The sequence below is a fragment of the Scyliorhinus canicula genome, chromosome 19 (genome assembly GCF_902713615.1).
Source record: "Scyliorhinus canicula chromosome 19, sScyCan1.1, whole genome shotgun sequence".
NCBI lineage: Eukaryota > Metazoa > Chordata > Chondrichthyes > Carcharhiniformes > Scyliorhinidae > Scyliorhinus > Scyliorhinus canicula.
Genome location: NC_052164.1, coordinates 19,491,248 through 19,517,090, shown reverse-complemented (window position 1 = coordinate 19,517,090; position 25,843 = coordinate 19,491,248). Strand labels below are relative to the sequence as shown.

General features: G+C 46.1%; 1 protein-coding gene across 1 annotated transcript in view; it reads right to left on the bottom strand.

The window, feature by feature from the left end:
- Positions 1 to 2,560: 2,560 nt before the first annotated feature.
- The window catches only part of LOC119953921 (rho-related GTP-binding protein RhoN-like), a 72,838-nt gene continuing 49,555 nt past the window's right edge, over positions 2,561 to 25,843 (bottom strand). Inside the window, exons 3-5 of the mRNA XM_038778592.1 lie at positions 25,611 to 25,720; positions 10,645 to 10,779; positions 2,561 to 7,180 (exon numbers count right to left, since the gene is read on the bottom strand). Of these exons, the coding sequence (XP_038634520.1) occupies positions 6,932 to 7,180; positions 10,645 to 10,779; positions 25,611 to 25,720 (494 nt within the window). The 3' untranslated portion in view covers positions 2,561 to 6,931. The remainder of the gene's footprint in view (positions 7,181 to 10,644; positions 10,780 to 25,610; positions 25,721 to 25,843) is intronic.

Here is a 25,843-nt window from a genome sequence, read left to right as displayed (position 1 = left end):
CGCTGCCAGCGGGAAAAGTGAATCGCAACAACTGGAGAATTCACATCTATTTCTACAGGACCTTCTTAAGGTGTGTGGAAACCTGGCACACTTATGTTCCTCATCAGATACCCAACCTCATCACACTCAGAATACTTCCGACTTGCACGATTTTTCTCCAATTTGTATCACGTAATTACAATTGAACCCTGTAGATATTCATGTGATATCAAGAAACAGCTGAAGGCACTGGATACTGCAAAGTCTATGGGTCCTGACAGCATTCTGGCAATGTAGACTTGTGCTCCAGAAGTATCCATGCCCCTGGTTCCAGTACGGCAACACCGGCATCTACCCGGCAACGTGGAAATGTTTCCAGGTGTGTCCTGTTCACAAAAGGCAGGATAAATCCAACCCATCCAGTTACTGTCCCATCTCCTCTCGATAAGCAACAAAGTGATGGGGACATTGACAGTGCTCGCATGTGGCGGTTACACATCAATAACCTGCTCACTCAAGCACAGTTTGGTTTCCTCTAGAGCCACTCAGCTCCTGGAACATAGAACAGTACAGCACAGAACAGGCCCTTCGGCCCTCGATGTTGTGCCGAGCAATGATCACCCTACTCAAACCCACGTATTCACCCTATACCCGTAACCCAACAATCCCCCCATTAACCTTACACTATGGGCAATTTAGCATGGCCAATCCACCTAACCTGCACATCTTTGGACTGTGGGAGGAAACCGGAGCACCCGGAGGAAACCCACGCACACACGGGGAGGACATGCAGACTCCACACAGACAGTGACCCAGCTGGGAATCGAACCTGGGACCCTGGAGCTGTGAAGCATTTATGCTAATCACCATGCTACCGTGCTGCTCCTGATCTCCTTACAGCCTTGATCCAAACACAGGGCAGCATGGTAGCACAAGTGGCTTCACAGCACCAGGGTCCCAGGTTCGATTCCCCGCTGGGTCACTGCTTGTGCGGAGTCTGCATGTTCTCCCTGTGTCTCCGTGGGTTTCCAATGGGTGCTCTGGTTTCCTCCCACAGTCCAAAGACGTGCAGGTTAGGTGGATTGGCCATGATAAATTTCCCTTAGTGACCAAAAAGGTTAGGAGGGGTTATTGGGTTACAGGGGTAGGGGGGAAGTGAGGGCTTAAGTGGGGCAGTGCAGACTCGATGGGCTGAACGGCCTCCTTCTGCACTGTATGTTCTATGGACAAAACAGCTGAACTACAGATGTGAGGTGAGAGTGGTTGCACATGACATCAAGGTTCCAAGACCCCTTCAACATACCTTCCACCCACTATCCCGACTACCTAGAAGGACTAGGGCAGCAGGTGCATGGGAACACCATCGCCTGCAAGTAGTCTTTCTTCCAAGCCACAGATCATCCTGATTTGAAATGTTCCTTCACTGTCACGGGATCAAAATCACTTCCCTGCAGTTCTGTGTGAGTACCTACACCCAATGGACTGCAGTGGATCAAGATGGTAGCTCACCGTTATCATCTCAAGGACGTTTAGGGATGGGCAGCAAATGCTGCTCTTGCTAGCGTCGTCCATGGAAGAATAATGAAGAAAAGTAATATTATGGAGATTTTAAAACATTAAGGACAATAATTACTTTTTCCCATTAATCGCAGGGCAGCTCACCAAACCATTTTGCAGCTTCACTAAAGTAATTTAAGCCAGGCTATTCAACCTTTTTCTTCCAGATACATTACTAAAGTCACCAATGTGATGACAAATAATGCAGTTCAGATACCATTTAATCACATGGAGATCAAACCTGTTTCCTGCAAGAGTAATGTTGCAAAAAGGAAATTGGAAGGCAGTACATACAAACATGATTTTAGCCTGTAGGTGCTATAGGTAGGTATTTTCTATTTCAAGGGCTTATTACTTGGTTGGACAGTTGGTTCGTGATGCAGAGCGAGGCCAACAGCGCAGGTTCAATCCCCGCACCGGCTGAGGTTATTCATGAAGGCCCTGCCTTCTCAATCTTGCTCCTCGCCTCAGGTGCGGTGGCCGCAGGTTCAACCACCACCAGGTCAGCTCTCCCCCTCAAAGGGGAAAGAAGCCTATGGTCATTTGGGACGATGATGACTTTACTGCTACTCCTCTACAATAAGCAAACTTGGACCCCCCTCCCCCCCGGGTATTCACAGTTTGTGCCCCAGATGGGAGCCTTTTGGATGAGTGTGGATTTTCCACTCATCCAATGGTTTCCTTTCATCACCAGAATTCAAAATTAGATGAAACAATTCATGAGAAATGTTGGAAAAGATTTGTAATGAACTGCCCAAACCCTTGAAACTGTCCCAGAACATCATAATTTGTTGTCTGACCTCAAGTATTTGTCTGTTGTTGCTAGGTTTTCAGAAATAGGATGGATAGAAATTGATGGCACAAATTGGAGTTTGCATTTGTGTTGAGCGAGAATCTGGCTGATCAAGGACCCTCACCTGATCTGGCTGATCAAGGACCCTCACCCTTACCTGCCTTAAATTTAGATTGACGCCAGTTAGAAATGTCTTAAAACATTTCATGAAATTCCTTTGTCTGATATTTTAAAAAGAGTGCAGAGGAGTTTATTTGAAATGGTGTATTTGCCTTGTTAGAATAGCAGACAGTGTAATTACAGACATGACATTCATGCATCTGTGCTGATATCACACAGTGAAATTTTAATGCACAAAGGGGTAAACCTTCCAGTGATTATTTGAGTGGAAAGATCAGTGCTGTACAGAATGAGAATCACCTTTGTGCTTGTGAGCTTTACACGAACAGTTTGTTTGCACAAAAAGGAACACTTTTACAATGATGCTGCAGTAGTAGTGTAAACACAACTCCAAACCAGAACGAGTGCCTGACCGACTGTGTAACATCACCTGAAAGAGGGGGTTACATCCTGCACTTTAGAGTCAGTTCAGGCCTTGTTTCACATCCGAGTTACCCTCCAAATTCTGCAGTAATGCAAAGTGACTTGGGCTTTAAACTAATGTTAAACCTGTGGAACGTGAACATATTCCAGATAACCGAGTCATCTTGACAGTGAAGCTAATTGAAAGATGTGGCAATTTGAATAAAGCAATGTAGATATCTCAACAAAGTGACAACAGGGAACTAAAACAAAAAATCAAATTGTCAGATCGTTTTGTAATAAATGACTTTGAATTAAAAGGAACAGGCTACAAATACGAACAAGAGGAATTTAACCCTCCCAAAAGTTCAGACTTTGCTGAAAGATTAATGCTAAGATCGATTGGCTGCTGTGAGTGAGGAGTGAAGAAATGGAATTTCGCCTTTGACTGACCTGTTGTTAAATCGACCCAAGCCGCGTGCACAACAGAAAGGACACGACTCTCAAACTGAATCCCTGCCATTTGAGAACCATTTCATTCCCATTTGGGCTAATTTGGATTGGCAGTGCCTCCAAATTAAGTTGAAGAGAAAGCTTTCAATGTGGAGCAAGTTTTTTTGCAATGACAGAAATTCAGGCACTGTGGAAGCTCTGCAGAACTCAAACAATAACAGTTGGGCAATGGTGGAACTTTGAAGTGCACCTTGCGTGTGATCAAGAGAGGGAGGAGTGTGGTTTGACTCATATGCAGCGCAAGTTCAAGGTAACCAACATCACAAAGCCATGGCAAGATTCGACTTGTGAGGTTACTATGATTTTATGAAATTGATTTTAAAACCCCCAAATTTAATAAAGATATTTTGTCATGATGACCTGAAGCTGTGCATGAGGGTTTATCTCCTGTAACATATTTGAGAGTAGATTTCCACAGTAATCCAAAAGGATGACAAATGAAGCACAAACGGTGAAAGCTGGGGTGGGAGTAGAGGAGGAGACTAGTTTGACAAGCGGAAACATTAGGCAGGATTTCCATCCCCCACCCCAGGGGGAGGGGTTTACGGTGGAAGAGGTGGCCCGCCATTGGCTGGCAGCAGGATCTTCCAGTCCTGCCAGGGTCAGGGGGTTTCCCCATTGTTCTCACCCTCTGCCGCCGGGGAACCTATGGCAAGGGGTCACCCTCGGCGTGACCGGAAGATTACAAGCCCCGTCACAGTGGGTACTAGGCCGGAAACTGCAGCGAGCCGTTCAAATGTCAGCAGGACTGGAAAATCCCATCGGCGGGAGGGGCTGGAAAATCTCACTCAGAAATCTGTTCATCAGGGGAAGGTTTATGATCTCACTTCAGTTACCACTAAATATAATACATAGACTCTCCCCATTGGGCGAAACCCCTCCATATACCCAGGAAAGCCTTTTATACTGTTGTCTAAATGGTCCCTATTTAGCGCACATTGAATGGGCAGGTGGAAGGCACAGGTGTCTTCATCTGCAAGCCTTGCTTATTGAAAGGGCTTGCAGTCCCATTCATTTAGCTCCATTTAAAATGTGCTCCAATTTAACAGAGCAAATCGAACAAGTAGACATGCTGTGCAGACACGCTCTGTTTTCCCAGTGCAAGTGCCGACAGGTGACTACAGTATTTTGTAAGCTCATAATGAGTGATTACCATGGAATGTATGTGTAGATGAGCTGTCACGCACAGTGGCTAATCACGTTGTGCTGAAGGGGATATTCAAGCATGTGAAGAATAATAAATACCTGGGAGTGGCTAGAGAATGTCATGCAAATCTAAGTTAGACTTCCTGCATAGACTGGAGGTGGGGAGGGGTTGGCGTGGAAGGCCAGTCAGGGTTGGTCCTCCCAGTTACTGTGGCTACTGTTGGGAAGCTAGACTGTGTGACTGGAAACAGGCTCTGCGATGCCCCTGACATCCAGCCAGCTTGCCGAATCCCAGTGTTCAGGCTCACACAGGCTCAAGAACTGGTGATGCAGATGAAACCCATAACCCAGCCTATGTCGGCACGTGGCCACAAGAGGAGAAGGTTTCCAACTCGAATAAGAAAAAGAGGTTTAATGCACTTTTAGTTATTTATTATTTAAAAAATGAAAGCACTGCATATACTCAACTATTTGTTATTTTATTGAAGATGTATTTTGTTTTAATTCAACGATAGCTTTTTGCTATCATGCAGTTTACAGTTAATCATCAGTGTGATGATGCTAAATATGTACTTCTGGTCCAAGGATAAATTGCCCAGAAAACGCCTGTACATCACAGGAACTATTATAGTCTTACAAGAATTATTTAATGGTTCTCCAATTGGTAACACAGATCATACGTGATGTATAAAATAACTAAGTTATTTATTGTAAAATTGCAAATACTGAAGCAGTGGGAGCTTGACTGACAACACTCAGTCTAATACCAGACCTCCTTCAGAGTGGTGCTTGCTGTCAGCTCTGTCTCACCATGTGCCCTTGAGGAGAATGACAAGGTGGTTCGATACTCAGCTCAAGTGCATCATGAAATGATCACACAATTTCATCCCAGTGGAGCAAGTCTAGAGAAGACTGTCACAGGAAGCTTAGGTTACATGTAAGGTCACCTTTGATTTTTTTTTTTTTCCCCTTCAGTTACAGTTGCACCCATGGGCAAATTATAAGAACGTAGCTATTTTAGCCAGGAATTGCCCGTAGGCTAACTGACAAATAATGCATTGGCCACTTAGAGGTTTGTCTTCAAAAAGGGTCTTTCATAAACGCCAGTTGCTACTGCAAATCCAACCTTTAGCCCCATAAATTTGAAGTGTCTCTCAAAGTGTTGGACGAGGGGGCAAAGTCATCAATCCACAGATCAGCTAAGCTAATTTAGCAATGCAATACATTCCAAGGTACTTCAGCAGTCCAAATTGTAATGGTGAGCATTTGTGCCACAACTAGGATTACCTGTTCAACTGATGTCTCCCGAATGGAAATTTCCGCCGCTAATATATATTTTCTTTATAAATTTAGAGTACCCAATTATTTTTTTTCCAATTAAGGGGCAATTTAGCGTGGCCAATCGACCTAACCTGCACATCTTGAGTTGTGGGGGTGAAACCCATGCAGATATGGAGAGAATGAGCAAACTCCAAACAGCCAGTGACCTGGGGCTGGGATCGAACCCAGGTCCTCAAAGCTGTAGAGAGCAGTGCTAACCACTGCGCCACCGTGCCCCCCCCCCTCAGCTGCTCATATTTTTAGCGTGATGCACAGCTACAGAAAACCTACAGTCATTTCTACACGTTTGGAAAGAAAACTAATCTAAAAAGAAATGTTTAGTACTTTGTTTTGGTAAAGGAATGCTGCTGAGCCTTTCTTTAGGAAACACCAGGAATTGTGTAGTGTCATTTGACTGTACCTCAGTATAGGCCAGTACAGGAGCAGCTGCAAACCCACCATTACTGGGCGATGAAGGCACAGTTGTACCAGAGGGAATTTTTAGTTCTTTTTGTAAGTTCTTAATCATTAACAGGAATGTGAAGTCTCCTAATGAATTCTAATGATAAGTATGCAAAAAAGGTTTTATTCGAGTCCAGGAAAGTTCAATAGAAATGATGGCGTAATGCTATAATTCTGAAGATAATAAGTCGGGATATTATATTTGGCGTGTTTTTGTTAGAGTCCAATAGAATTTGTTTCAGAAGGCAATACCCAAGGTGGCTGTCATACATTTTTACTACACAACACAAAAACTATCACTGCCCATCAATCGTTCCCACAGTCCCTGTAGAAATCCAGCTCTTAACACAAACAAACAGCCCACATCTCCCTTAGCAACACTGTTTCACAAACATTCAAACACTTGGTTAGTCTTCCTCTTCATTAGTTCCTTTCCACAAGAAGCCAACACAGCAACAGTCAATCTGCAAGCCTCATAAATAAGCAAAAGCTCTCTGGATTCAGAAATAGCCAGTTTTGAGGCCTAGGCTGAAGGAAAAGCCTTGGATACCGACCTTGGACTAGGCAACAATCCCGTTGCTTCTGTGCCAGTTACTGTACAAAATGCACAATAAATACAAATAATTATAAGTCCATTCTTCACATTATTGAGCAACTTTTAGCACGGTCCTTTCTGATTTCGGAGTCATCCAGTATCTCTGTCCTCCCGGGCAATTGCGACACCCTCTTTAGTCCTCGCTTGGAATTGCTGCGTTTCAGATGTTTTTGCATCTTATTTACAGAAGCCAGGGTCGTAACGTGAAACACATCACGGACACTGTTCTCAGAAACTTTCGATGAACATTCCACATAGGCCGTTGCTCCTATTTGCCGAGCCACTGTACTGCCCTGCAAAAAAAAATGAAGGGGGGGAGAATGCCATAATGTCAACCTTCACTCCGTAAAGAAAAGCATGAAATGTGTGCTTCACATTTAATTAACCTTCATCCATTATGTTGTCCAACACAAGTAATTTGAGCACAGCATGAAATGGCATCCAAGCAGCATTAATTCAAGAGCATGTCAAAATAGCTGAAGTAAAGCTTAGGTTGGCTATGTTTTAAATGCTGCTTTCGGAATTGGATGACCTTTGCGTTTTTCTTTAAGAGAACAGAAGCTCACTTGTGAGAAACGCATTACGGTGAAAATCTAGGTTAAGTCAAGCTTGGTCTTTCCCTCCCAGAGTCACATCACTCTCGCTTCGCCCTTCCCCACCATAAGGAGTGCGGAGGATCTCATTCAGCTTTCATACAGGAGTGTAATTCCATGCTCTTGGGTGGGGTGAGAAAAAGGCTTTCTGTGAGGGTGAGCACCCAATTAAAGGCTCCAAACAGAATCATTGCCTTTTCCGCTCGATTGAGTAAACTTTTTAATGACCGCGTTTCAACAGAACAATTGAAGAGAATGAACGTTTGTACATGGGAATTAGTCAGTTTGTCAGCCGATTACAGTGCAGTTTTATTTATTCTGCAAATCTTAACATAAATTCAAACTATTTCCTGAAGTCTTCAAAAGGAAGTTCATGGCCATTTTGGGAACGGCTATTCCAGTTCGTACTGAGGTTGAAAAAGACGGAACATACTTTTAATCCAAACAATGGGATTGTGACAGGCTGGCTGGGGTACAAATAAGGCCAAGCTTTTGTGCAAAGAGATTTGTGCAGAGTGCAACAATATTAGTGTAATTAGCCACCTGTGGACTATCATGCACTTCTTCAGCTGCTGGAGGGAAGAAGATGGAATGCAAAATATCTGCATATTTTGTTAATTACGAGATGCGATAGAACCAGTTCTTCAGTCAGTTTGTCAGGTGCTTGTTTTTTGACGCCTCACAGGCGCGAAGCAGCGGGAAAAAACCCCACACTAATTGAATTGTGAATAGAGACGTCACTGCACAATATTTAGGACTTTAAAAATAACGAGTTATTAGGATTGAGTGTACAGGTGTTACTTCACAGCTACCAGCTGCTGTCTAACACTCAGTAAATCAGCAGTTACCAAATCCAAATTGTTTATATTTTACTAAGAGTGCTGACTTTGAAAATCAATCTCCAATAGAGCGGAGTGGGAATAATCGGTTGGCTTTTTCAAAGAAGAGATATCAGCATGATGGGCTGAGTGGCCTTCGCTGCAAGATTCGATGATTTATTTTAATTTAAAATTTGCCAAGGCAAGGCAGTTACGGTGGCGCAGTGGTTAGCTGTGCTGCCTCACGGCGCCGAGGTCCCAGGTTCGATCCCAGCTCTGGGTCACTGTCCGCGTGGAGTTTGCACATTCTCCCCGTGTTTGCGTGGGTTTGGCCCCCGTGGTCACGCCCCTTTAAAAAAAAATTTAGTGTATCCAATTAATTTTTTTCCAATTAAGGGGCAATTTAGTGTGGCCAATCCACCTACCCTGCACATCTTTGGGTTGTGGGGGCAAAACCCACGTAAACATGGGGAGAATGTGCAAACTCCACACGGGCAGTGACCCAGAGCCATGATCGAATCTGGGACCTTGGTGTCATGAGGTAGCAGAGCTAACCACTGCGCCACCGTGCTGCCTAAATTGCCCCTTAATTGGAAAAATGAATTGGGCACTCTAGAAATAAATAAATAAATAAAATTTGCCAAGGTGATTACAAGAACATAATTTAACCCTGTGATCCAGGTATGTCCCTTACAAAAGTTGGATGTGAAGGAGGTCGTAAATTAAGGGACTGAATTTAGCTGAAGAGAGGGGTTGTGAATAGTTCATTCACCAAAATGGCCGGCTTGAGGTGGGGTGGGTGGTGGGCATGGTTGAGAGCTTCAATCCTGCAGTATGCAGTTTTATCAGCATGGGGTTAGATTCACAGGGGTTGTGAAGACAGCGAGGGCATTGTGGTTTCTCAGATTATTCATGCAGAGACCTCGCCAGAATACGTGGAGCAGCATTTCGGTTCCAGAAATGCACACACCCTCCCAATGAAAAAGTAACTCCCATGTCCAGGGAACTACAAGTACATTGTAGAAAAAAAAAATCACAAGCGCCAACTGTGAAATGTCACCACGTTATGGATTAGCCCTCAGAGTACTCCAGGCCCTTCACAGTTTTCAAAAGGCGCACGCAGTTTCTGTCATTCAGCAGCTGCAATGGTGTGATTTACAACGCCTTTCAAATGATGGAGTGTACAGAACCTACAAGGGCTTCACTGGGCTTGAGCGGACAACCAGGATTCCCATCCACTTGCAGAAGTCAGCAATTAATAGCTGCGAGTCCGTGGGTGGAGATATTTGGAGTGTCAGGTGTGTGTGTTTCCGTTTGCCAGAGTTGGATTTTGTACATATTGAAAATTCCTTCAATAATACTTTTTTTTTAAAAAGTCACCAATTACTTAGAGGTACATCTTATTAAAACAGGTTCCGACATTTCTAACAACTTGCCATTGTGTATCCGCAGTAAGCCATTTTCTGCTGTCTCTCGAGTTCTCCTATTTAATCACAGTACTGCTCTCTGCAAGAGGAACTCGCTTAGTCCCACACCCCTGCCTTTTCTCCACGGCCCTGTGCATTATCTCTTTTCAGACAATTAACCAATTATTTATTCAAGGCCTCCCCCCCCCCCAGACCCTAACCACTTGCTGCAGAAAAACATTTCCACATGTCATTGTTGCTACTTTTGCCAATCACCTTTCATTAACATCCTTTGTCTATAGATCCTCCTGCCAACAGGAACGGTTTCTCCCCATCTAGCCTGTCCACACTCCACATGATTTTGAGCACCCCTATCAAATCTCCTCGTAATCTTCTCTTCCCCAAGGAAAACACCCCCAGCTTTTCCAATGTACCCACATAGCTGAGGTTACTCATCTTTGGGACCAATCTGGTGGATCGTTTTGGCATGCTCTCTTCCCTTCCTAAAGTGTGGGGCGCTGCTTTTCCTGAATGAAACTCACACTAGCTTTAGGGTGACAAGTGTTGCCAACATCTCTAAGTCAGCTTTATGTCCAAGAAGATCGGGCGGCACAGTAGCACAGTGGTTAGCACAGTTGCTTCACAGTGCCAGGGTCCCAGGTTTGATTCCCGCTTGTGCCACTGTCTGTGCAGAGTCTGCACATTCTTGTGTCTGCATGGGTTCCCTCCGGCTGCTCCACTTTCTTCCCACAAGGCCCGAAAGATGTGCTGTTAGGTGAACTGGACATTCTGAATTTCCCTCAGTGTACCTGAACAGGCGCTGGAATGTGGCGACTAGGAGCTTTTCGCAGTACCCTCATTGCAGTGTCAATGTAAGCCTACTTGTGACAATGATAAAGATTATTATTATTATTAAGGGGAGAAATACATGCTCCTGTACCTGTTCGTGTGTAACTGGAATAAGTCTCTGCTTCGAAAGTTCCCTCAGCACGTTCAGATCTGTCCTCATATCGATCTTACATCCAACCACCAGCACTTTAGCATTGGGACAGAACTCTTGAGTCTCACTTTGCCACTAGAGAAAGAAGAATCAAAAAGGTTAAGTCACACTGGTTGGTGCTGTGACCAAGTAAGCTAATCTCAAATCATCTGCGACCAAAACTATTACAATGCTCCAGATTTTTCATTGGGGATTTTGTTTTAACTGCCCCATCTTCAGAAAGGTAAGAGTGTATCATCTGGTACGCGTGCAAGATAGCTTGGGGTTGGGAAGCACCGTGGCGCAGTGGTTAGCACTGCTGCCTCACCGCGTTGAGGACCCAGGTTCGCTCCAGGTCCCGGGTGACTGTCCGTGTGGAGTTTGCACATTCTCCCCCTGTCTGCATGGGTCTCATCCCCACAACCCAAAGATGTGCAGGTTAGGTGGATTGGCCATGCTAAATTGCCCCTTTATTGGAAACATTTTATAAAAAAAGATAGATTGGGGTTTACCCTGTTGCAGGAATATACTGTGATGCCTCTTCCGAGCTTTGCGAACATTTGTGTGGCAGCCACATGTTTATGGTCAGTTCGTAAAAGGTCAGTCCCAACCTGGCCAAGATCTCCGGATCATATCGGAACTCACGGGTCAAGGACCGTGGGGACTGGGTAAACGATCAGCTCGGTGCAAAAATCGGTATCCAAACATTGCTGGATCAACACATCTGACAGGAGGCATTTCTCTCAGGAGAGAACAAGGGCAAGCAGTGAGGTTGTAGAACACACTGCTTCAAGGTGTATTGAAGTGAATAACATCGGCGCATTTCAGGGAAGGCTCAATCAGCATGTGTAGGAGAAAAGAATAGAAGGATAATGTTGATCAGGTGAGATGAGGAGGGATAGGAGGAGGTTTCTATTCAGGGTAAACACCAGCATAGATGATACTAATTGGGGGTATAGAGTTTGCAGTTTAATCAGCAACTTTGATTGCGGATTGTATTTGTTTGTAGTCTCAAGATGAGAGTGAATTCATCTGAAGCAATTACACTGTCTAGTCCAATTAAGGCCTGTTACATATCCAGACTCCTAAAGTGGACTTGTTCACAATTCCACTGGTCAGAGCTGGCTGCATGAAATGCACCAGGCTGCTTAACCTTCTAAATAATATTGGAAGCTACAGGAAGCCAGTGGGGTAGGTCAGGTTTTAGCTGTCTGCTTATTGCCGTCTCTTCACCCCAAGCAACAACAAGCACCCCCCCCCCCCCCCCCCCCCCACGTGCCCTCACCCCCGCACCCCAAGTGACCAAGGTTAAAATCAGTCCTTTCAATGCACGAGGGACTTTGGATCCTTCAAAGTGTAAAAGATTGACAACCGATGTTTGTACAAACTAACAGGACTGGATTTTTAAAGAAAGGGTTGAACAATTGTTTTGTGACAAACTGCATAACATTCCGCCTTTTTGTGGAAAAAACCTGCCATCACCCGGCTGAATTTAATAAACGACAAAGTAATCACACAATGCTATTTTGCCTGGATTGCTTTTGTTTGACATTATAAAAAGGTTCAAAATAAAGTGACTCCCCTTCCACTTATGAGGATGCCTCAACATCCTTTTCCACAGCACTACTTTCCCATAACACTAATTTTATGATGTAAATTGCATAACGTGCCCCCCCCCCCCCCCCCCCCCCCCTCCTCGAGGGCCCTGCATAATGAACCATGACCTGGATAATGACCCAAGCCCTCAATTATCCCGCTGTTGGTTCCCATAAGTGTTGACAGTTCAGGAAGCTGGAAAAGGATTAGAGTTACTGTGACCCCCTAGAAAGGGGCATTGGAGTCAGGAATTTGGCAAGCTGGGTCATGGATCATTTATAGAGCAGTTGATTTGTGACTGGTGGGTGTCTGACCTCTCTTTTCCACACTCCTCATCATTTTCCTTTTGTCCCGAGTGTCTTGGGCTTCAAACAGCTACCCAGAGACTGTCATTTCATTGACCCATTGTGGGATTAGCAGTTCATTGGACATTGTGCGGGGAAAACGCATCAAGACATGCCATAGCAAGCGGTCATGTGTAATGACAAATGAAGAGACAGTTGAGGACAGCTGTGTCGGCAACTCCGAGCCCAGTTTACACATCTCCAGTCACTTCCTGCTTACAGGAATATAGCTAATGACCTATGTTCAAATACTACTATGCAAAGGGTGGAAATCTATTTTCCTGATAATTGCAACAGAAGCACATACAGGATTGCTAAACAGAGTGAAGCATTCAACATTCAAATCAAATTTATGGCGTTTGGAACAAAGGGCTCCCTGTCAATCAAATGTCCTGGTCATGGTTGGGTGAGAGTTCCCAGCAGCTTGCCAGGGAATGGGAGGAAGGGAAGGAGAGAAAGAGTGGCAGGGTGGGGAATATGTGGAAGAAAGGAGAGGGTAACAGAAAAAGGAATTTGTGATACCGCCCAATACATCCAGGTCATATATTAACTCTTGTGGTGAGTTATAAAGTGTGATTGCCATTGCTCCCTATGGTAAAGTCTGCAAGCTAAACAGGGGCAGGTTGTCACCATGGCGGTGAACTTGGGAATGTAACAGGAGAAAAGACAATGAATTCTATCAATTGCAGCAATCTGCCCCCTTCAGCGTTTGAGGGCAGCAGAAGAATCCATTCACAAAGCATCCAAGCCATTCCACAATGGGAGTGAGAGACCTCTTTTCACATTCGAACCTCAGATTCAGAACGATGAGCTCAATAGGCAACCTTTAAATTCAGACGGTGAACGTTATCCCAATGTTTATCCATGGCACAATGGAGGCCACCAGAGCTGCCCGTTCCTGCAACTGCTGCTGGGTTGTAATCTGGGCCGCTAACTTTACATGAAATTCCTGACACTCCACTTGATAAAAACAGAATTAGATTTATTCCGTCACCATAAGTTATCAGCGCTGATTACCCCCGTTTCCCCTCTCCGTGTGGGGACAGATGTCAACTCACGGCACCCTCATCTCGACCTCCGACTTAGTGCAGGTTGAGCATTTACAGCTCGGCAACCTCCTTGCCTTCATGGAGCAACCTGGCCACTCACTCAGCAATCAGGGGAGTCTTTTAATTGAGAAACTCAGTGAAGGGTCAAGCCTCATTGTGTCAGACACCTTAAAAAAAGGTTCAAACACGACAGAGGAGGCGTGGTAAATCTGGAAGCAATTTTCAGGTAACTTATGGCTTTAGATTAAAAGTCTGAAATTGTAGGGGGAAATAAACAAGAGAGAAAGTTGAGAAACTCCACAGTGCCGAGGGCAAGTTGACTTGGAACAGGACAGGGTGTTATATCTTGACTGCAATAAAGTGAGGATATCAGGGACAGAAACATCTTCTATTATGAGTATTTAGGAAGATTAAGAGGACTAATCAGGCAACACGGTAGCATAGTGGTACTGTAGCACAATTGCTTCACAGCTCCGGGGTCCCAGGTTCGATTCCAGGATTGGATCACTGTATATGTGGAGTCTGCATGTTCTCCCCGTGCGTGGGTTTCCTCCGGGTGCTCCGGTTTTCTCCCACAGTCCAAGGATGTGCCAACTAGGTGGATTGGCCATGCTAAAATTGCCCTTAAGTGTCCAAAATTGCCCTCAGTGTTAGGTGGGGTTACTGGGTTATCGGGATAGGGTGGTGGTGTGGGCTTGGGTAGGGTGCGCTTTCCAAGAGCTGGTGCAGACTCGATGGGCCGAATGGCCTCCTTCTGCACTATAAATCTATGATTCTATGAATCAGTTGTTAAACTAGATCAAAAACTCTTGTCTTAACTATGGGATGCTGCCGATGCTAGCTACGGTGGGCAGCACGGTAGCACAGTTGCGTCACAGCTCCGGGGTCGCAGGTTCAATTCCCGGCTTGGGTCACTGTCTTTGCGGAGTCTGCACGTTCTCCCAGTGTGTGCATGGATTTCCTCCGGGTGCTCCGGTTTCCTCCCACAGTCCAAAGATGTACAGGTTAGGTGGATTGGACATGATAAATTGCCGTTAATATCCAAAAGGGGTAGGTGGGGTTACTGGGATAGGGTGGGAGCACGGGCTTGAGTGGGGTGCTCTTTCCAGGGGCCGGAGCAGCCTCAAGGGGCCGAATGGCCTCCTTCTGTACTGTAAATTCCACGATTCTATGATTCAATACTCTCAGGTGGGACAAGGACTATTTTGCATTCAGAAGATTGAACCAAGATGAGAAAATGGAAGTGGTTGAACAGATCCAGCCACTGTCCATTTCTGGTGAGCTTTATTGCAGAGGAAAACGGAGCAGCAACCTCGTTACAGAAAAACAGAGCTTGCGATAAACCCAGAAAGCAACAACAGCTGTTAAAAGAGATTAACGCAGAGGGACAGGTTATTGACAATTACCGGCAGAGACTGGAGGAAGTAAATGCACACCATCCCTTTTCTCCACAGGGACACTCTGCTCATTTTTCACATGTTCTCCATGCTTAGGCCCATCATTTATAAACTAACCAGGTCTCAGGGGATCTCAACGAACCAACTCAGGCAGGTGGGGAAACACTAACCACAAACTGGATCAAACAAGCTGCTGATGGAGAGCTAACCTTCACTCACAGTTGCCAAAGCAACAGTTTGAGTTTATAATTATGTATTGCATTTTGTGATTCCTACTGACGATATTAAGACTTGGTAAGAGATACAGGAGATTTAAAATGAAGACTAGCACTTGAGTTGGGGGCGCAGGGGGAGGTAGCTCAGTGAGCTAGATGGCTAGTATGTGGCTCAGAATAATGGCAATAGCACACGGTTCTATCCCTGTTCCAGCTGAGGTAGACTTGAGTCCTGCCTCCTCACCATTCCATAGAATCCCAACAGTCCCGGAGGAGGCCATTTGGCCCACCGAGTCCGCACCGACCATCCGAAAGTGCACTCTACCTAGGCCCACCTCCCTGCCCCATGCCCGTAACCCCACCTGAGCCACACAACTTCAGACCGTGGGTGTAAACCAGAGCACCCAGAGGAAACACATGCAGACATGGGGAGAACGTGCAAACTCTACACAGTCACCCAAGGCCGGAATCGAACCCGGGTCCCTGGCGCTGTGAGGCGGCAGTGCTAACCACTGTGTCGCCCTCATAGTAAAAAATCATGACACAGTTCAGCCACCCTCAAAGAATGGAGGATGCTACTTGGCGAAGATTACATGAAGTAAACTAATATCATGCTCTCAGAGGTACGCATTGTCGGCTCTGAGGTACAAATTAAAAGAAGTGTGAAGGATAACTGAAGGTGATTTGTGCGATATAATTGTGGCTATAAGCTGAAGTCACTGAATAAGTAACAAATGAAGCATCCTAGTCAACTTTGAAATTGAAATTAAAGTACGTCAAAGATCTGTACGAATTGTTTATTTTATGCCAATTGAGCCATGCTTTATTTTTAATAAGGAAAGTGTTTGGAATTAATGAATGAATCAAACTCTGATCTCAATGCGTCACTGAGAGACTGAAGGTTTGTCATAACAGGGCCCATTCACACCTGAAGTGGAATCGTTTTTTGGGTTCTCGAGAGCACGAGGAGTCTGCACAGATTTAAAGGTGCATTAAGGCCCTATTTTCAAAGCACATGCGGCCTGCCAGTAACTCATAAGTGAGTTACTGTGTGCCATTTGCTAACTGCTGCTGCAAAAGAGGATGGTAGCAGAATTCTTAAGTATTCCCAATGTGCATGACCTTCTTCCTCAAGGGCATTCACCTTTCCTGAAGCTGGATCATAGGGTTTCACAGGTCAATGTATTCGAGCTACACTTCCCCCTCCCCCGAGCCTCCTTTTTCAGGAGACAATCGTCAACCTGCTGCTGGTGCAGTAATCAGCCTCACCCCAACAACAACTGGCATTGAAATACCACCTCTAATGCAATAAAGGGCAGCACGGTAGCATAGTGGTAGGCACAGTTACTTCACAGCTCCAGGGTCCCAGGTTCGATTCCTGGCTTGGGTCACTGTCTGTGCAGAATCTGCATGTCCTCCCAGTGTGTGCGTGGGTTTCCTCCGGGTGCTCCGCTTTCCCTCCACAGTCCAAAGATGTGCGGGTTAGGTGGATTGGCAATGCTAAATTGCCCTTAGTGTCCAAAAAGGTTAAATGGGTGTCACTGGGTTACAGGGATAGGGTAGATAGGGCTCGAGTAGGGTGCTCTTTGTAAGGGCCAGTGCAGACTCGATGGGCCGAATGGCCTCCTTCTCACACACACACACAATTTACAGTGCAGAAGGAGGCCATTCGGCCCATCGAGTCTGCACCGGCTCTTGGAAAGAGCACCCTACCCAAGGTCAACACCTCCACCTCCACCTCCCCATAACCCAGTAACCCCACCCAACACTAAGGGCAATTTTGGACACTAAGGGCAATTTATCATGGTCAATCCACCTAACCTGCACATCTTTGGACTGTGGGAGGAAACCGGAGCACCCGGAGGAAACCCACGCACACACGGGAAAGATGTGCAGACTCCGCACAGACAGTGACCCAAGCCGGAATCGAACCTGGGACCCTGGAGCTGTGAAGCATTTGTGCTATCCACAATGCTACCGTGCTGCCCTGTAAATTCTATGATTCTATGAAAATGCCCCAAGGCCCACATGACAGGGGCACTATCAAATGAAATTTTCCATTAAGCCACACAAGGCAATACAAAAGATGACCAAAAGCTTGTTCAAAGGGGCAAGTGTTACAGAATATCTCAGCAGAGGTGATGGGCGAAGGAGACGAGATGCAAATTAGGGAGCCTGATGCTGGGGGAGCCTGACCTAGCCTCGTCTCACGAGAACGCAGGCATATTTGTCATCAGGGTTCATAGATAGATGGCAATGGCAGGAATTTTTGTCAATCTCCTCTTACCCTAAAACAGATGTGACAACAACTAGATCCTACTAGAGCATCAGTGTGCAATGGTAATTTATGTTCACTTGTGAGCCTCGCTAGATATCTGTGATCAGTTCAACGGTTAGAGTTGATGCGTGCACAGTATTTACTCCACTGAGCAGAATATATTCTAGTTATAACATTTGCAGTAAATTTTAAATTGATATAAATTAAATAGCTATATTGTTTTGTGGCCAGAGGGTGGAACAGTGCAAACACCTTTATTAACTTTACATTTGTACGAGTTATGCAAATAATACTGTGCATTGGTAAAGTGCTGAAATGTTTTAAGATCAAAGCATAATAGCAAGAAACAATGGTGTTCATCTTTAGTATGCTGCTGGTATCATCACAGTGATACATGCAAAAGCTGCCAACACTTCTTTTCTCATCCATTTCAATAGAAGCTGAAGCCCTTTCAGATGAAGGCTATCCTGGCCATTCTTGCAGCTGGCATTTACAATGGAGATTCTGACAAAAACAGTGGTTCTGTTTTTAAGTGGGAGCTGAAGGCAGTAGGTTGGTTTATTTGCTGGACAGACTACAAATTTCTTTCAGTTTTCCGCATGTGCGCCTACCCTCGCCCCTTGCAGAGAAAGTACGAGACTTCCAAACTTGCCAACAATATAACTGAATGTCAGTGAAAGCCAGCAGCTGCAAGGAATTGCCAGAACATGGGGACAGATTTTCAATTGCCAGCGGGGGTGAGAATGCACCACAATTTCTAAAGGGGAGACGAGGGGTGCTCACCCCAAATAATTGATTCATTAAGATCCCTGCAGAGCACCTTAATGGGCCGAGGAGGGAGAGGGGGTAATTTTCACTGCAGAATTTAGCAAACCTGAACGGTCTGGTACATGCACATTAACGCACAGCGGTTGGATAGAATTTAGGGAGAACTGAAAGTTTGATTTCAAACAATAAAAGGTCTTGGGGCATGGGGAATGTTGTGCAGGATAGGGCGCATTGTCTTTGGGGGCAATTCTCCGAGCCCCGCACGGGGCTGGAGAATCGCCGCAACCACACCACAACGCCGGCGCGCGATTGTCCGAGGTGCGGAGAATCGGCGCCATTTGCGCCGGCGATGTTGGCGCGGCACTGGAATTGGCGGGGCCGCCGATTTTCCAGCCAGAAGGGCCGGGCGGCCACGTGGACACGACAGTCCCGCCGGCGCCGTTCATCCCTGGTCGCTGCTGCCGGGAACTCTGCGCAAATGGTCGGGGGGACGGCCTGTCCGGGGGGGGGGGGGGGGGGGGGGGGGTGGGTGGGGGGGGGGGGGGGGGGGGGGGGGGGGGGGGGTGGGGTGGGTGGGGGGGGGGGGGGGGGGGGGGTCCTCTCCAATGGGCTCTGGCCTGCGATCGCTTGCGGCTACCACCGGCCAAGCCGGCCTCTTCCCCCCCCCCCCCCCCCCCCCCCCCCCGGGGCCTACGTTCCTGCGCGGCTGGCCCCATGAACACCAAGTTGAAGTTGGGGGCGCAGCGCAACAGGTTGGCGGCGGCCCAACTGCGCCTGTGCGGGTTGGCGGGCGGTGCCCATTTGCCCGCCGGGAAGAGTAGGAGGCTGGAGGCGGGCGTGAACCGCTCCAGCACCGTGCTGGCCCCCGGTGAAGATCAGAATCGATCGGGACCCGAGGCCCGGTTTGAACCGTCGTGAAACGCAACGACATTCACGAAAGCACAAACACTTGGGCTCCATTTGAGAGAATCGTCCCCGTATTTTGGCTGCATGGCCACTTTCAATTGCATTAATGCTATCCTCTTGAGGAGCTGCCTGCTCCAATCAACAAGGCAGCGACAAACCCCATCATGGCTACAGTTTGCATTTGCTGCTGGTGCTCTACAGGCATCTCCTGCCTCCTGGAGATACTCAGTGCCACAAACCGGATGATGAGCCTCCATCCCAATTTGGAGATTACCATTTCATAATAGCGTGGCGTGGCAGACAGAAGACATCGGTTTCCCAAACCCGCTTTGACAATTCAACCCATGAACATGTGCACATATTTAAAAAATATATATATCTCATTGTGCCCATCAGCCAATTTGCACAGGACACATAAAAGTACAGGATATACAATCTGCAAAGGTTTGGTTAAGATTAAAGCTGACTTTCACTCGGGAGTACCATTGTATGGGCACATTTTGTATTCAGCTATTACATGTGACTCGTAGTACAGTGCAGAGTTCGGCCCATCGAGTCTGCACTGCCCGTCTGAGAGAACACCGTAACTAGGCCCACAGCCCCAACCTATCGCCGGGGTGCAAATTCCACACAGTCGCCCAAGGTCAGAATTGAATCCGGGTCCCTGGCGCTGAGGCAGCAGTGATAACCAATGTGCCACCGTGCCATCCCCGACTGAACATCATTATCTGTTAAACAAGTTGGGTTCAAGAGATTCATGTCCTAAGTTTAAGAATTCTCTGGTGGCAGCTTTCATACCTGTCCACTCAGTGATCCCTACTGTCTCTTGCACTTACGGTGAACTTGGGAAAAGAAGCAAAACTGCCCAGTCAGTTATCTGAATTGATCTGACATCCAGTGGTTCCAGAGTCTTTGATTGGAATTAAATCTATTAACTGCAACATGCTGCATCCCAATTTGGAGACTACCATTTCATAATAGCATGGCGTGGCAGCCAGAAGACATCGGTTTCCCAAACCCAGCTCATCACCCAGTTTGTGACATTTTTAAAGTCCAACTGGACAGTTGGTTTTAAAATGATTTTTTTTTGATCACTCTGACATCTATTTTTCAGAGTATCTGCCAATGCTCCCTGTGTCATTGTCAGTTAGTGTCTCTCTCTACTTTTGTTTTATACAAGCTATAAGTGTCTCAAATGCTAACATAATTTGTGATTTTACAGTGTTACCAAAATCTAATAATCCCTTACTAAAGAGCAAAATAATCTTCAGGGGACAAGTGGATCTCATGAAAAATAGAAAGTTGCATTTTAATGAGAAGATCTAAGGAGTGCACTCAGGTCTTCTCACAAGTTGGCTCAGTCAGGGAGCCTAGCACAGCTCAAGCTATTAATCCTGAAATGCCTGTCAGGAGGGTGTTATAGACACTTATGTTTGGAACACTGTCGCATTGATCTGAATACCCTTTGTCCACTGTTCTGCTCTCTCAGCTTCGCTAGTTTCCATGTAAAGCCTAGTGCAGCAGGAATGATTGGGCAAGAAGGATTTTCTACATACTTAGTAGTTGGCAGGACTTACTGGGTCAATAGGCCAGAGATCTTGCTGCCTGCATCACTGGAAAACAGAGTTTGGTTTACTTTGGCTTCCAGTCTTTGCCATTTAAGGCAAGGTATTTCTATATTTACCAGATGCTTTTGAAAATATTCTAAAATATAAACTGCAACAAATTAAGGTCTGGAGCGTTTTCTTTCACACAAAGGACACAGTATTTAGTTCAAGCCAGGCGAGTGCAATATTTTCCCTGTTTTGAAAACAGCTCTTGTTCTGTTGTCCCTTCCTTACTGCACATTTGTGGTCAGTTAACTCAGTTGACTGGACGGCCGGTTCACGATGCGGAGCAATACCAACAGAGTGGACTCAAATCCCCTAGCGGCTGAGGTTATTCATGAAGGCCCCGCCTTCTCAACCTTGCCCTTCGTCTGAGGTGAGGTGACCCTCACCACCAGTCAGCTCTCTCTCTCTCTCTCTCTCACTCAAAAGGGGAGAGCAGCCTATGGTCCTCTGGGACTTTCCCTCATAGGTCAAGCGGCCTGCTCCCAGAATGCCAAGCTCTAAATTGTGGCCAATGTAGTATGAATCTTTCTGACCGTTAGGTACTGCCCCCTTTTCTCTGGGGATGTGATTGCACTCAGCACCACACTGGTTGAGCCTAGTGGAGTTCGGAAGCTTGAGGTGCAAGAAATCTAGAAGTGAAACATGGGCCTTATCTGTCCAGGGCACATGCCTTCATGCACAGACACAGCAGGCGATAGTTTAACTCATTCAAAACCCACCTACTTACAGAGAGTTAAAGCCAGGGACACTGTCAACACTTCAGCAGGTTCTAAGCATTTGTGCAGCACTCCACAGCCAGTTGGACATGTGCTCGCCCATACAAAGTGGCTACCAATTGCCAGAGTCATGGAATCTCAGAATTTGTAAGTGAGAAAGGCTTAAACATTGGATTTCAAAGGCCGTAACCTTGATGTAACATCTGGGAAGCAGCAGATATCAGCCACTGACAGTATTTGAATGGCTTTAGCACCGAGTGAGATCAGGATCAGACCATACGGGCTGGATTTTATACTCCCCCCAGCAGTGGTTTGAAGGTGGAGGGTGGGTGGGGTTGGACATAAATCCGGCACGTGGGCCTTCCAACCACCATCCTGCCCCTCCCCAACCGCTGAAACTTTACACGGGTAGGGGACGCATTGGCTACCCCTTGGGCCTATTGATGCCCTTAAGTGGTCAGCACACTTGCACAGTGGTCACATTGCTGCCTCACAGCGGCAGAGACATAGGTTTGATTCCGACCTTAGGTGACTGTGTAGACTCTGTGCTTTCTCCCAGTGTCTGTCTGGGTTTCCTCCGAGTGCTCCGGTTTCGTCCTACACTCCAAAGATATGTGCAAGTTTGGTGCACTGGCCATGATAAATTGCCCCTTAGGTATCCAGGGATGTGCAGGTTAGGTTATGGGATTACGGCGCTAGGGTGCGGTGGATGGGGGTGTGCACATGGTTAGGGTGCTCTTTTGAAGGGTCGGTGCAGACTCGATGGGCTGAATAGCCTCCTTCTGCACTGTAGGGATTCTATGAACAATTAAGGTCCTCATTCTGCCACCACTGATATTTTATCCGCGGCAGGGAAGTTGGCACTTTAATTGAGTGGTCTAGTGTCAGGTGAAGGGATAGAGGGAACTTCCTTTATCAGCTCTTTCGCCCTATTGGTGGCTCTTTGCCAGCCCCCCACCCTTCCAACCACCCCAAGCTAATCCTACTATTTTAACCCTCCCACTCGTCTCGTGAACCCAACCTTCCACCCTGGTCACCCTCTCTTCACCGAGTCCAGATTGGCAGGTCTCAGAGAGGACTCCAGACATACCTGTGAACTTTGGCATGGTGGAACGGCCCGTAGTCCCAGCAATGGCCATAGCTCCCAGTGGCACTGCTGGGACTGCAGAACTCCCAGCCATTCAATTGACCAGCAGATCTCCAAGGTGGGACATCCAAGATGGGGGAGCGGGAGCTTATCTTAAAGCAATTCACTTTGGCCCCAGTGTTAAATCTCTATAGAGCAGCCATTGGACCCATGAGCGGGTTATACCCCCTAACCTTCTAGCCAATCCAGCCCTGTGTTTTAGGTGTTGGTTGAGGGATACATAAAAGAAAGGATACCCGGGTAAATACTCTGCTCATTTTCTAAACGACGTGGGATCATGTCTCCTTAGAGGACAGATGCACCTTGTTTTAACATCTGATTTGCACAAATTGGGTAAAATTTAACTGTAGACCTATATCAGTTTACAGCGCAATGTGGTCCATCGTATTTATGTTGGTTCTTGAATAGAGTAGTCAAACCTAATTGGACTGTCCTGCTCTCTCCCAATAGACCTAGACCTACAAAAGTAAAATACTGCAGATGCCAGAAATCTGCAATAAAAACAGAAAATGCGAAATATATTTTGCAGGTCAGGTAGCATCAGTGGGGAGAGAAACAGGAGTTAGAGTTTTAAGTTGATGACCTTTCAGCAGAACATTGTTAACCATTACAACGTCAACTCCATTTCCCTTCACAGAGGCTTCCTGACCGACTGATTATTTCCAGCATTTTTCCATTTTTAATCACCCTATACCTTCCTCAGCTTCAAACTTCTTGAAAGGTCATTCAAAAGCAATATTAAAAGGTCACACTGGAAATTATTTGCTTTTCGTATTTTTTTAACGAAAGATTACCCTACAGCGCCAGGGACTTTACTCCTGACTGGCTCTGGAAGTATTTTTAAAATTCCGACCTTGGGTGGCTATGTGGAGGTTGCACGTTCTCCACTTATCTGCGTGGGTTTCCTCTGGGTGCTATGGTTTCCTCCCACCATCTAAAGATGTGCAGGTTAGGTAAGGTTACAGGGATAGGGTGGGGGAGTTGGCCTAGGTAGGGTGCTCTTTCAGAGGGTCAGTGCAGACTTGATGGGTTGAATGGCCTCCTTCTGCATTATTGGAATTCTATCATTCTATGGTTTTTGACATTTCCAATGCTGCAGCTCTCCCTCAGCGGTGGACTGAAGGATGAGCCCAGAAAATATTGTTCATCTCTCTGGACTGGTTCTTATAAATGTAGCCCTCTGTCTCCAAGTAATACCATCAGGCTGAAGCTCCTGCTCTTATCCTATTCTCTCTCTCATCTCCACAGGGTAGGGATAACAAGCAGTCGGTGGACACCCTCCACCAATAACCCCAAAGTATCAGAAACACACAGACAATCCACATCTGTACAGAGAAAAATGGACATTTCTTTTCTGACCTTTTGTGGGACTCTAGTATTTTGTGTTTCCCAGCACTTTACCCTCTAGTACAACTGTGACTGACACATTGGCTTGCATCAATAAGCATTAAAAAAAATGCTAGGAACGTGAGACTATGAAAACATACCACTGAGAAGTCATGGTTTCTCAGCTTGCTTTCTGAGGCTACTATACGAGAGTATTGTGAGATCTAACCCTTTAATCATAAGAACGCATCCCTTTCTCAAAGTTGCCCAAAAGCATGTTGTATTTTTAAACCGCCCTCGCATGCAAATTTACATGTCAGAATGAGAACAGAAAGGTTTGGGACTTTATGTATGGTCCTTTCTAAAATTAAAATTTCAACATTTTCTTAAAGATAATTAAACTTTAAACCATGGTCCCCAGAGGGTATCTGTAAAAGATTTGCCCTGCATTAGCTTTGGACTATACTCCTGACAAGCTCTGGAAGCATTTTTAAAATTTACTTAAAGCTTTACACACACAAAAATCAGAAAAGAAAAATAAGTTTTAATGTTTGAAATACTACCGGAAAAGAAACTGAGTAAAATGTAACTGTAGGACTATTTCAGTTTATAGCACAATGTAGCTCCGCGCAGCACGGCGGCGCAGTGGTTAGCACTGCTGCCTACGGCACCGAGGACCGGGTTGGACCCCTGTCCGTGTGGAGTTTGCACATTCTCCCAGTGTCTGCGTGGGTCTCACCCCCACAATCCCAAAGATGTGCAGATTAGGTGGATTGGCCAAAGTAAACCGACCCTGAATTGGGTACTCATTGTAAAAAAAATAACACAATGTGGCCTATCGGTGTGGGTTGTTGCATGGTGTAATCAAAAATTAATTGCTCTCTCCCAATAGCCCTTGATCTTCAAAAGTAAAATACTTCAGATGCTGGAAATCTGCAGAAAATGCTGGAAAGACTCAGCAGGTCAGGCAGTATCGGTAGGGAAACAAAACAAAGGTTAACGTTTCGGATTGACGACCTTTCATCGGAACATTCGTTACAAGGGGCTGGTTTAGCTCACAAGGCTAAATCACTGGCTTATAAAGCAGACCAAGCAGGCCAGCAGCACGGTTCGATTCCTGTACCAGCCTCCCCGGACAGGCGCCGGAATGTGGCGACTAGGGGCTTTTCACAGTAACTTCATTGAAGTCTACTCGTGACAATAAGCGATTTTCATTTCATTTCAAGGTCAACTCCGTTTAATTTCTCTTCGCAGAGGCTGCCTGAACCTGTTGAGCGTTTCCAGCATTTTCTGTTTTTCTAACCCTGCACCTTCCTCACCTTTGAGCTGTTTCGAAGGCCATTCTAAAGCAGTTCGCCCTGTGGAAATTGCCTGCTTACTGGACTTGCAGGAGGTTCGCTACTTCAACCGGCGAGAAATTTCATCCCCATGAGCTAATCATTTTTCTTTTGCTAAAATGGACACACAAGGTAATTTCTGCCCTCCAGCTGGGCCTAATTCTTTTTCCTGCAACATTAGACACACAACCCGACTGGTCTACTTCCTTAAAAAGGATGAGAAATTGACGCCAACCTTCTTTAAAACACTGTCTAGAGTCTCCGGGCGACTGATGTCAAAACAGATTAGCACAGCATCCGAGTCAGGATAGGCCAGCGGGCGAACGTTGTCATAATATGCTGATCCTGGAGGGAAATGAAGAAAGATGTCAGAATGGGATGGAAAAGGAGTTATTTTACACACCTTGTGAGAGCTCCCGTCATGACTAAGCAATGTGCAGTTTCTTTTTTTTTGGAAAAGCCGTTAAA